Source organism: Chelonia mydas, chromosome 6, assembly GCF_015237465.2.
Source record: "Chelonia mydas isolate rCheMyd1 chromosome 6, rCheMyd1.pri.v2, whole genome shotgun sequence".
NCBI classification, from domain to species: Eukaryota; Metazoa; Chordata; order Testudines; family Cheloniidae; genus Chelonia; species Chelonia mydas.
Window position 1 is genome coordinate 13,136,291 of NC_051246.2, and position 12,669 is coordinate 13,148,959.

Below are 12,669 nucleotides of genomic sequence, written 5' to 3' on the forward strand. Positions count from 1 at the left end.
TTTCAGGTCTGCTTTTACCTTAGACAGTGTTTCTCAGAGCTGGACAAGTAGTTATTCTTAACCAATCCACAAATTGATGAATTCACCAAGAACCACTTCAGTGTATAATCAGTAGTTTTATAGATGTTCAGATATAACATTCTAGGCATGTACAAAACACAACATATTTTCTTGCAAATGACTGACATAAAAAGCATTGAGTTCAAGCAGCTATAGCACAGAACAGTACAAATCACCATCCATCCTGAAGAGGCCAAAAACATCGCCAGCCCAAGTTTTGTTTTCCTTTGCAAATCAGTGTAAAGCAGCGGTATTGAAGAGAGAATTACTTATCCTCATACCTTGGATACCAGCTCCTTGGACCAAAACTATAATGATAGTGTATTTTAAAAAAATAAACCACTCCACCACATGAAATGCCTTCCCAAATGCAAAAAGAAAAGGAGGACTTGTGGCACCTTAGAGACTAACCAATTTATTTGAGCATGAGCTTTCGTGAGCTACAGCTCACTTCATCGGATGCAGACTTTTATTAACGTCGAGCTCTATCCCACCTGTACAGGAAAGTTCTGGCGATGATAAAAGCCCATCAGACCTTCATCGGGAGCTGCGCTCCTCTGGCAGAGAAAGTCATGGAGATGCTTGCCCTGAAGAATTTTTGTAGCGATCCTGTTCCTCAGATACATGTGCCCCTGCAGCTTCTCTTGAGCAACGTCTACCAGCGGATCACCAATCGCCTAGCAGAGCGTCGCGAAATAGACGTAAGGCTAAGAGACGGCAAGCACATTAATGGGGCCACCTCCCATTAATCTTTATTTCCTAAGCCATATTTTCTAGATGGTCAGAAAATCTTTGTTTTTCCTACGGAAAATGTAAATTAAAACAAAATAAAGGTAGGGGTCAAATATTGGGGGACAGGGATCTAAGGGACACTAGAATTGAATCTGGGAATTGTTGTAGGGAAGTGAGTGGTGGAGAGAGGATGGGCGGGGAAGGGGGAACTTAGTGTGTTGCACTTAAATACTAGACCTGAAAATTTAGACAAAAACAGGAAAAAAATTAATCTAGTCAAAATTCTTAGCAGAAAATTTGACTTTTCATCAGAAAAACAAAAACCCAAATATTGATTTTTCCCCCCAGAAATCAGCACTGAGCCCCCCAAATTTTTCAGCCAAAAATGGCCAAACACTTAACAAAAAAAAAAAGGAGCCAAAATCCTATGTTCCCTCTAAGCTGTGCGGCCACGCAGCAGTCTATTAAGCTCTGCACAAGCACTCAGGGATACAGATCCCTCTCCCTCAGCCCCGAACCTGCTGCAGCCAGGGGAGAGGTGCCTCTCCCCCCCAGCCCAGGTGCTGCTGCGGGGAGAGAGAGCTGCGGGGAGCTCTCTCTCTCTCTCTGCCATAGTTCCGGGGAAGCCTGCACCCAAAACCCCTCATCCCCAGCCCCACCCCAGAGCTGCACCCCTGCCGCATCATAACCCTCTGCCCCAGCCCTGAGCCCCTCATCCCCAGCCCCACCCCAGAGCCCTCACCCCCATCTGGAGCCCTCACCCCCACGCACCCCAACCCATTGCCCCAGCCCTGAGCTCCCTCTCACACCCCAAACTCCTTATCCCCAGCCCCACCCCAAAGCCTGCAGACCCAGCCAGAGACCTCACCCCCATGCACCCGTTGTCCTAGCCCTGAGCCCCCTCCCGCACTCCGAACCTCTCAGCCCCATCCCATCACATGAATTTTGTCATGTGCACCAATATGGGGGTGTTGTGTCACACATCGATGTTGTGTCACACATCATCTCCATATTGGTGCACATAACAAAATTCATTCTGCACATGCATGGGAAAAATTAGAGGGTACACCGCACAACCGATTTTGTGTGTGTTGATTTTTACAAAAAATTAGAATATTTTCATAAAAGCAGACACCTTTGGTGAAAATTTCATTTAGTCAAAAACCCAATTTTCTATTGGAAAAAAATGCTGAAGGAAAACTTTTGAGCAGCCCTAGTAATTTCCTGCAAGGCCTTGGCAAGATGCTTTGCTTGGGTTTCGTTGCTTGTTTCCCAACCGAAGCCTTCCCACCACAGCTTGTCTAACTGAATAGCATCGGGCTCAATCCCCACCCTTGAACTTAATCAGCTTTAAGTGTAGAGGTGCTGTCACACCAGTGTAATGAGAATTTGTCCATTGGTCTCAGTGGGAGCTGGATCAGGACACATGGTAAATATTTTGGGCATGGAGAGTGTGATCCTTAGGTGTGGCTTAGCCATGCGGGGTGCAGGACCTGCAAAGTCTGGGAAGATAAAGGTGACTAGGGCTCACTGAAAATTTTCTGTCAAAACTGCTTTTCAAGAAAGTTTGGGTTTTCAACAAAACTTTGTTTTGTGTTTTTATGCTTTTAGTGTAAAAATTTTGATTCTTCATAGAAGAAACAAATATCCAAAAATCAAAACTGTTTTGGTTTTTTCTTTCTTTGGACAAAAAGTTGAAGTCCTCTGTGGAAAAGAAATATAATTTTTGATGAGCTCTAAAGTTGACCCATTTCCATGTTGTGCACTCTTTCTGTCCTTTCAGGAAAATGATGTCATTCCAGTTTTGGGGGACATGGCCAGAAGGACAAAGATTTGGCTTGGTGCTAGGTGAGTAGTCTACACTGAGACTTCTCAACAAGGTAGTGAAGAAACAGAAAGGAGCCACCACCATCACGGAGAGAAGCAGGAGGAGGTGATGGTGCCCTGCTGCCCAGATAACACCATGGAGCAGGTGTGGCCTAGTGGGCAGTTTCCTGAAAGGCCCCAGCACTTAGAAGTTCCCAGGACTGCTCCAGGGGCTAATTAGTTGCAACTCCATACGAATTTTAGACCTGGTACTGGGCATGCAGGTGTCCCTGGGGGCCAACAGAACTTTGATCCACAGATCCGTGTGAGGAGCGCCCACCGCTGGAGAAGAATGGGGCCAGGAGGTGGGGATTCAGGCAGGGCCAGGGTCTGATCCTGACAGCCCTCTGCTTCCTCGTGTCTGAACGTGGTCCTACACTGCTACAAGGTGTCACCTGAGACATCCCACAATGCGTAGCACTTGCTGGCCCCTGCCTGTAATACTCTGAGCACTCCCTAGTTGGAGCAGAGGATCAAGGCTGTTTGGAGCTGTGTGTAACTTAGTGCTTAACTAGGCCCTGAATGACTCACATTGGGCCCTCACAGAGAGGCACGGAGTTACCTCTGACCCCAACTGACCTCTGTCTGTCTCAGGTACTTATCTGGTCTCCACTGCCTTAATATCTGGGCACCTCATCGTCTTTAATGGGTTTATCCTCCCTGCTCTCCTCGCGATCAGGGAAGATTTCGATGAGAGTTAGGTGTCCAGATGCTGCTTTTGAAACTCCACTAGGTGCCCATCTGCATCTCTAGGCTCTGAGATACCTTTGAGGGTCTGAGCCTGCATCACTTTTGAAAGTGCGACTTCAGTATCCTCAGTCGTTTAGGCGCTTTTGGAAATTTTACCCTAAGGCAAGTCACCTTCAGTGTCATGCCAGCTAGTTCCAGTTAAACCTTGGGCCTAGTGGGATTTAATCACGATTAGCTGGCATAATGCTTAACACAGCTGCTCCTTGTCCACATTGACCACAGAGCCAGCCGACTGGTTAAATATCGTGTCTAAGCTCTGTTAGATTTCCTGTGTAGTTTCTGCTGTTGAAAACTAAGAACCCGCCAATATTCACACATTGGATTTAATTCTCCCCTGCCCTGTGCCTTGTTGTTTACACCTGTGCCAAGTAGGTGTCAATCCTACCAGGTCAGAAGAGCCGAATCTGACAGCCATGCTACACAACTCCACCAGGTCCATGGCAATAGAGAATCAGGCTCTGTTCAGGGTAGTTTACCGCTCAGAGGAGACAGAAAGCTGTGTGGCTAAGGCACTGGCCCAGGTTCTTGTCAGCTGTGAGGCTTTTGACCACTGATGGTTAGAACAGGGCAAATCTGCAGTGTAGACGAGGCCTAGGACTCAGGAGGTCTGGCGTCAGTTCCCATCTCTGCAATAGACTCCTTGAGTGATTTGGGCAAGTCACTTAGTCTCTCTGGGCCCCACCTCCCCATCTGTAACCTGTGGATAATAATTCTTCCTTTGTCTGTTTAGACAGTGAGTTCTTTAAGGCAGGAACTGTCTCTTGCTGTGTGTCTGTGCAACACCCTGTGTGTCAGGGCCCTGATCTTAGTCACAGTGTGTCTGTTCAGCTCCTGGAGCGAGGAGGCCCTGATCTTTGTCACTGTGTGTCTGTGCAGTGCTTGGATAATATGCTAATAGTCCCATATTTTGCTTGCTTTGAAATATTTTAAAGTTAAAATGCCACAAATTATTGAAGAGCCAAGTTTTCAATGCTATTTCCCTTGCTGTATCCACAGACCTCAGACAGGAAATGCAGAGGATGCTCTGCAGCCAAAGGAGTTGGAGGATGTTCTGCAGTGTCTTAATTTAATATTCACTTTGGTCGACAATTGCTTGAAACACCCAAAGAAAATACCATTCAACCCAGTGATGATGTTACTGAAGATTTTGGAATTGTTCTCTGGAACAGCAGATCTATTGCAAACCAAAAGGGTAAAATGAACATTTCAAGCTATTTATGAGGATTTTTCTGTAAATGTTCCAAGGTTTCTTTCAGGACGCTCATACCCTCGTTAGCAGCCATGAACTTTGCCTAAAACGTCCATTAGTGAAACCATGAATTGTCACCGAGGTGTTACATGTGACCTGGCAGAGAACCCTCATAAGCCTTCTCAAAAGAACTGCTCAGAGCAGGCTCATTGAAAGCCTTGCAAACATGCCAGAAACCTCCGGAGCCTTGTCTACACCAGGGTGAACCAGTGGTAGCAATGGTGGAATCTTGTTACACAATTTCCGAGTGTGCCCTCAGTGGGCCAGGTCCTCCTCTGGTGTAAATTGCCACAACTCCATTGACTCCAGTGGAACTACAGACCATTGACACCAGCTGGGGATCTGGCCCCAAGTGGAGCTATGGCTGATTTACGTCATCTAGAGATCAGCCAGCTCTGCCAACCTGTTCCAACAAATCCCTCCACCATTTAGTACAGCGCACTTAACACAATGAAAGCTACTGTAGTAAATGATGGACTGCTAAACACTGAGGATGGGGTGGGGATTAAAGATAATCTAGGTATGGCCCAAGAGCTAAACAAATACTTTGCCTCCTGTTGCGGTTCAATGACAAGACAGGACAAAGCTTTAAGCAAGCAAGCAGGCTGGTCTGCCGACGGGCTTCTGCTGTCAGCTTTCCACCCTCTCTTTTATTCTCTCCCCCCTGCGCATTACATGCTTCAACCGCAAAAGGACACAACAAAGGAAATAATATGACTTTGATTAATATTCTTATTTACCAGCCTCTATCTACTACCGTCCTTGCTCTCAGGCCTTGAGCCCAGTCCAAGGAAGCTTCCCACGGTTCATGTCCTCTGGGCGACTTCCCATGGTCCATGTCCTTGGATGGAGCAGTGTGTGCACTGCTCCTACACAACACTCAGGGTGTGCCCTGAATGTTTTCAGGTGCATGAACTCTACATGAACCCTTCAGCCTCCATTTTTAATAAGTGTAATGAGGGCCTTGGCGACAGTGGCAGGGTAGCTAATGGGAATGAGAATTTGGAAGTAGAAATTACCACATCCGAGGTGGAAGCCAAACTCAGACAGTTTAATGTGTCCAAATTTTGCAGCCCCAGATAATCTCCATCCAAGACTATTGAAGAAACCGGCACATGAAATTACAAGCCCAATAGCAAGGATTTTTAATGAATCCATAAAACCAGGGGTCATACCCAGTGACTGGAGAACTGAAAATACAGTTCTCCAGTCATTGGATATGACCCCTGAGTGTATGGATTCATTAAAAATCCTTGCCATTGGGCTTGCAATTTCAGTCCCACTTTTCCTTTCCTTGTTTTCTTTTTATTTATATAGTTAAAGAATTTTTTTCTTTTCCTTTGTCAGGTCCAATTCTGCTTGGCTTTTGGCAGTTTTCATTTCTTCCCTTTCTGATTTCCAAGAGGTAGTTTTCCTTGTAGGCTTTCTGCTTTCCATTCCTTATAGGCTTTCTTCTTTCTCTTAACCTGTTTAAGATGCTTGTTCATCCAGTTTGGTCTGTTATATTTCCTAAGATTTCACCCCCTTCCTTGGGATGCAGGCTTCAGTTACTTTAAGTCAAAGTTGCAGAAACTTATTCCAGGCCTCCTCTACATTCAGATCCTTGAGTTCTTCGGTCCAGTCCACTTCCCAAGGATGGGCAGGGATGGTGTCTGTAGCCTCTGTTTGCCAAAAGCTGGGAATGAGCGATAAGGGATGGATCACTTGATGATTACCTGTTCTGTTCATTCCCTCTGGGGCACTTGGCATTGGCCACTGTCAGAAGACAGGATTCTGAGCTAGACGGACCTTTGGTCTGACCCAGTACGGCCATTCTTATGTTCTCTAATTCCCTTAGTTTTTTAAGGTTTTCCCTTTTGAAATCAAGGACTCTAGTTGCAGACGTATTTTTGTTTATCCTTCATTTAGTTTAAGCTTAGTTTAGTTCATGATCTCTCGAAAAAGGGGTATCCCCTACAACCAACAGTATGAGATCCTCACTACTTACCAATACTAAACCTAAAATGGCATCACCTCTTGTTGGGTTGGTGACTATTTGGTGAAGAAATCTGTCAGCTATCACCATTATTAGTGGCACTTGTCCTTCATCTGGAAATTAAAGCCTCCCATAATCAAACAATTCTCAGTAGCATTTATTTAATTACAACTATTAAAAAGGTCTCAATCCATATCCAGATCGGATCCTAAGGTTCTGTAGCAGACCCCAAGCACTATCCCAGTGGAGCCTCTGTTACCTTTCTTCCCCAAACTGATTTTGACCCAGACAGATTCTGTTTTATCCATGCAATGATTTCCAGTTTCTTTACAGTCTGCCTTATCATTCACATGCAATGCTATTCCACCACATGTACTTTTATTACTGTCTTTCCTGAACAGCACATACCCTTCTATACCTGTACTCCAGTTATTCCACCATGTTTTCATTATTCCGATAATATTTGGTTTCGTTTCCTACACTGTAGTTCCAGTTCCTCCATTTTTGTTACCCAGGCTCTTTGCATTGGAGTATAGACATGTAAGTTGCTTCTCCTTGGCTTTACCCAGATTCCTCATCTGAATAGTTACAGTCATTTGTCTGCCAGTATCACCTACCTGACTGTTATTGTCACTGTCATCGGCACCATCTTTTCCCTACACTCTGTTGTTCCTTTCTCCATTGCTGTATCCTCTTTTACTTGATTTTCTTCCCGTTCAATGTTAAAATCAGGAGTGGTGATTCCATGAGCATCTCCCAACCGTCTCCCCTGCATTTCTAGTTTAAAGCTCTTGTAATCAGTTGTGCCAACCTCCATCCTAGAAGTCTATTTCCCTCCCTACTCAAGTGGAATCCATCCCATGAGAATAGTCCTCTGTCCATGACTGTGTCCCAGAGGTCAAACGTCCCAAAGCTCTCCCGATAGCACCACTGCCCAGGGCCAGCTCTAGGTTTTTTGCAGCCCCAAGCAAAAAATTTGCCGCCCCAGCTCCGAGAGTGCAACTGCCCAAGCAAAAAAAAAAAAAGAAAAAAAAATGGCCGGAATGCCGCCCCTGGAATTGTGCCACCCCAAGCACATGCTTGCTTTGCTGGTGCCTGGAGCCGGTCCTGCCACTGCCTGAGCCTTCTGTTGATCATCATCATCTTGTCTCGTCTTCTCTCTCCTCCTCTAGGGACAGGTAAAATCCCACTGAAGATCACCTGAGCCTCCATTTCTTTAAATCTCTTCCCCAGCTTGGCCTAGTCTTCCTTGATGTGTTCCAGTGGGAATGTGGCAGTATCATTTGTTCCTACATGAAGGGCAATCAGTGGATTCTCTCCAGCTCCCATTAGAATCTCTTCAGCCTCAAATCAACACCCTGTATCTTAGCTCCTGGCAAACAGCACACTCTTCTGTTCTCCAGACCATCTCTGGTGACCTACCTCTTCTGGTGTTGGTGCAATTCTCTGGCCCTCATATTTCTATTCTTTTTGTCTGAAAGTCCTCTTGTCTTGTGTTCTCACTTGCAATCTTCTGTGCATCATCCTCTATCCTCCTGGAGTGCTGAACTCTGACTATCTCCACTGTCTTTTACCTTCTTCTTCTAGGACCAGCTCTCTTCTCTTCTTCCTTACTCTCCCATCTTCTGTTACTGTCTGCTTCTGCCCTTCACTTCCCCAAACTTCTCTGGTGTTAGCTCTGTTTTCTGGCTCCTGTGCCTTTGGCTGTCCAGTTGGCTGCCTTTATAGAACTGTTGATGAGGGAAGCCCTGCCCCTTAATCAAGGTTCAGCTGCAATCATTGGCACTGCTTCTGTCACAGCACACTGCCCCTTATTAGACTTTGCAAACTGAAAACAAATCAGCAAGCAGACAGACAAACACACTCTCAAGAGCTCACTCCCTACCCCTAAGGAACAGGGGCTTGCTTGTTTAAAGCAACCTTTGGTATTACCCATTTCTGGATTTGCACTGAACACATCTCAGCCAGCCCGGAGCATTAGAATCTCTGGCTCTGATGCTCACAAATCAGTTGCTGGAAGGCAAGAGGCGTAACACATTGCACATGCCCAGTCCTGGCACCTGACTTAACTCACCTGGTTCTGAAAAATGTTTGGCTAGTTTGTCTTCAACATTGAATCCAGATCTGAAGCACCTTTTATTCTTCTTCCAGTGCTTGTTCACGTCAATTCCAAACAGGTGTGCGTGCATCGCATGCACGGTCATCAGAAATTTTTTCCCTTAGCAGCTCCTGTCGGGTCGGCTGGGAAGCCCCCTGGAGTGGCGCCTTGATGGTGCTCAATATATGACCCTGCTGGCCCAACCCTCCTTCAGTTCCTTCTTACCGTCCATGGTGACATTGGAACAGTGTCTTGCTTGCTGATTGTAAGTCTCCCTTAGCTTAACAGACAGTTCGTTCTTAGTAGAGACATTGGTGGGCGGGATGGTCCACATCCCCTCACCTGCCCTGGGCTTCGAAGCATGCTGACAGCCCCAGGTTTCAAGCCTTCCGGTGTATGCTGGAAGCCTATGCCTAATAGCAACCCCCACGACTCGTGCCTGAGGTGTCTTGGGGAGGTGCATCAGTCAGAGCGCTGCAGGATCTGTAAGGCTTTCAAACCTAGCACCAGGAAGGAGCGTGACTTCAGGCGTAAACAATTGCTGACGGAAGCTGCTCTTCATCCAGCGGCACCTGACCACCAGGGCCTGGGAGCGAACTCGATGCGGAGCACTCCGGCGTCGGTCCAAGAAATGGTGCCAAGGAAAGACTCTAGAGCTAGAGACCCTCAGCACCAGAGATCACTGGCACCACAGCATGGAGCAGCACCCCAGCACCGCTCCACATGCCCGGTGTCTCTAAAGCACCACAAGAAGGTGGAGAGAGGGCACTCTCCCCAGAGAGCTACAAGACCATTGGGAGAGACCTTGCTGCACCAGAGAAAGGACTCTGCGCCCAAGCAGCAGAGACTCGGGCTGTTGACTCTGGCACCCCAGCAGGCACCGTTGAGTCCAGCTCTTAGTGACTCTCCAGCGGGGGAGTGCCTGGTGGAGATGTTGGAGCCCCCCTCCACCCCGGACACTTTTGAGGCAGCTAACGACCTCATAGAGATAACCGAGCCTCAGCCCCCGGCCGTTAGAGAAAAGCCTCCAGCACCCCCTAGGTTCGTTCAGTTGAGAGGTAAGCCCACAATGATGTGGCACTCCCTGATACCGGACCGGCACCGAGCCCGGCACCGGTCCAGGTTTCCGTCACTGCAACACTGGCATATGAGCGCCCAGCACCGAAGGAATGTCACTCCATTTCCCCAGTACTGGAAGGGTGGCACTGATCCAGGTCTTCTTCACAGAACTGGCACCGAGGCGCAGCACCCATTCATGGGTACCAGATACACGGCACTGGTCATGGTTGACATCAACTCGATCATCGAGGCACCAATCCCCGATACCTTCCTCACGGCACTGATCCCCTGTGCAAGGATCATCTGCGCTGCTGTGGTCATCGCACTCGGGATCCTCAGACTTGGAGGACGACTCTGCTTACTCTAGGCACAGTAGACATCACTCGAGTAGGTGCCGTTCAGAAGCGACAGTGTCCTGGCACCAACAGTGGCTGCCTCTCCATGCAGTAGCCCTTCTGGACCCCCTGGGCTTACCATCAGGCCCAGGGTACCCCCTCTAGAGCCTCCAGGTCGGTGGCCTCCAGTCATCCTCCCTCCCAGTCCTCAGTGATCAGGCCTACTCCTCGGTCTGCAGAAGCAACCCTCTGCAGGCTGCCCCCTCACACTTCAGAGGACTCGGCAGAGCCAGCTCCAGAACCATCCGTGTCCCCAGGACACATCAGATTGGGCAGGGCCAGTGGAGGACCCTAGTTCAGCACAGGACCTTCCCGAGCAATTGCAGGACCAGGAGGACCCAGTACCCCCACTGGCCTCTTCATCATCCTTGCCTGATGAGGTAGTCGCAGAGGCTTCAGCCTCAGGTCCTCCATCCATTGACCATAGGGCACGTCAGGACCTGCTCCACTGCATCGACCGGAACATGGGTCTTCAGGTGGAGGAAGTGGCTGAATCTGAGGACCCAAAGGTCAATATTCTCACCCTAGAGGGTCCTTCCAGGGTAGTGTTACCCAGTATAAAAACCATACAAAACAATAACAAAATCCTGTGGCAGACTCCAGCCTCCATCCCACCCACCGCCAGGGGAGTAGAGAGGAAATACTTTGTCCCCTCCAAGGAGTACACATTTTTATTCTCTCACTGTAGCTCACGAAAGCTTATGGTCAAATAAATTGGTTAGTCTCTAAGGTGCCACAAGTCCTCCTTTTCTTTTCACTCGAAGAAGTTCTTCTTAGAGTGCTGTCCCTGTGGGTGCTCCACTTTAGGTGTTTGTGCGCCCCTGCACTCATAGTCGGAGACTTTTAGTAGCAGTGCCGGTTGGGTCGCACATGCATGGTCCCTGCCTCGCGCTGCTGCAGGCAGTTAACCGACGCTGTGCGACCAACCCCCACTCAGTTCCTTCTCTACCGCCCTTGGCTACAAGTCGGAGCAATCAGCAGCGCCTCGCTACTTTGTAGTTAATTAGTTACCGTCACTTACTTAGTTTCCTTATAAGCAGCTACTTAGCTTGTTTACCTTTCCTCTTTTCCTTGTTGAAAAAAAAAAAAAACCTCACGGCCAGGAACTTCAGAAAAAGAGCCGTTTTGAGGGCGAAAGCCCCCCTAGCTCCCCAATGGGAAAGCCCGGTTTCCCGGGCTCTCAGCGCCTTGCCTCTAGGCTCGGAGTGCCTGTCCCTGACAGGTTTCAGAGTAGCAGCCGTGTTAGTCTGTATTCGCAAAAAGAAAAGGAGTACTTGTGGCACCTTAGAGACTAACCAATTGATTTGAGCAGAAGCTTTCTTGAGCCACAGCTGTGTTTGCTGCCTGTGTGTTAGTGCCTCCAACACAGGTAGTAACAAAGTGTTGTCTTGCCTCAGGCTCACAGAAAGGCAGGGAGTGGAGAGGTCTCTCTGACCTGCGTCAGGGCATGAGGCTTGGGACCCCCCCCCCCCCCGTCGCCCCTCACTTCGCCAGCAGCAGCTTCGTACAGAAGTGCTTTCTCCAACCCCACATTGGAGTGCCCTGCCGGGCGTCACTCGAGGAAGCACCTGGGTCCCCACCGCAGAAATAATAATAATAATAAAAAAAACCCCACAGCCGTCCCGTGGATAATAATAGCACCGGCTGTGCTGTCAGCATCTGGCGCTTCGGTGGCTGAGAGCTCCGGCGCCGCTGCAGACAGAGACTTCAGAGCCCCGTGCCTCCATGCCGCAATCCACAGTCGCTCCACGGGCAGGCATCCAGTGCCGGCACCAGCTGTGCTGTCAGCGCTGGGAGCCGCGGTGGTGGAAAACCCCAGCACCGCTAGAGCCAGAGATGCTACAAGAGCCGGCTCCGACCCAGGCACTAAGGGAAAACCGAAACCCTGTGCCTCTGCACCTCAATCTGCAAACGGCGGTGCCGCGCCGCTACAAAAGGCGGCGTCTTCAAAGGCGCACCCAACTCGCAGCACCACCTTCTCCTCCGCAGCCCTGGCTCTGACAAGGAGGCAGCCCCAGGGGCCAATCAAGCCAGCACATCAGCAGTTCCTCAGAGGGTTCTGGTATTCGGCTCTGCCCCTGATCCCTCTATTCGCGGTACCGATACGAGCATGAGACCCTCGGCACCGAGTCTCCCTGCGTCCCCAGCATCACTCGCTGTCTCGCTCCTTATTTGAAGGAGGAAGATGAGGAAGAACAGGGAGTATTCCCCCCTCGGCTCCTATCCATCAGGAGTCAGTCAACCCAGGAGTCTCTCCTGGGGCATATTATGCTGTCTCCGGGTACTTACAGTGGTATGGGGACCCCCTATGCTGCTCCCATCCCAATGGGCATACTGGCCTCCATGGGTCATATGCCCCACACAAGGGGGGACTGCCCGCCACGGCCAGACCCAGCACACAGTAATTCCCCACAGCTTCTGTACCAATATCCTCAGTGGTACCAGGGAAAGAGGAGGAACATCTCCGCCTCTGCAGAGGACATCA

The 12,669-nt window shown here is 49.0% G+C and overlaps 1 protein-coding gene across 6 annotated transcripts in view; it reads left to right on the forward strand.

Moving 5' to 3' along the window:
• The window catches only part of LOC102931868 (E3 ubiquitin-protein ligase rnf213-alpha), a 174,665-nt gene that overhangs the window by 57,422 nt on the left and 104,574 nt on the right, over positions 1 to 12,669 (forward strand). For all 6 annotated transcript variants that reach the window (XM_037899153.2, XM_037899155.2, XM_037899156.2 and 3 more), the window contains 3 exons: positions 563 to 761; positions 2,576 to 2,640; positions 4,405 to 4,600. In XM_037899153.2, the coding sequence (XP_037755081.1) occupies positions 563 to 761; positions 2,576 to 2,640; positions 4,405 to 4,600 (460 nt within the window). The remainder of the gene's footprint in view (positions 1 to 562; positions 762 to 2,575; positions 2,641 to 4,404; positions 4,601 to 12,669) is intronic.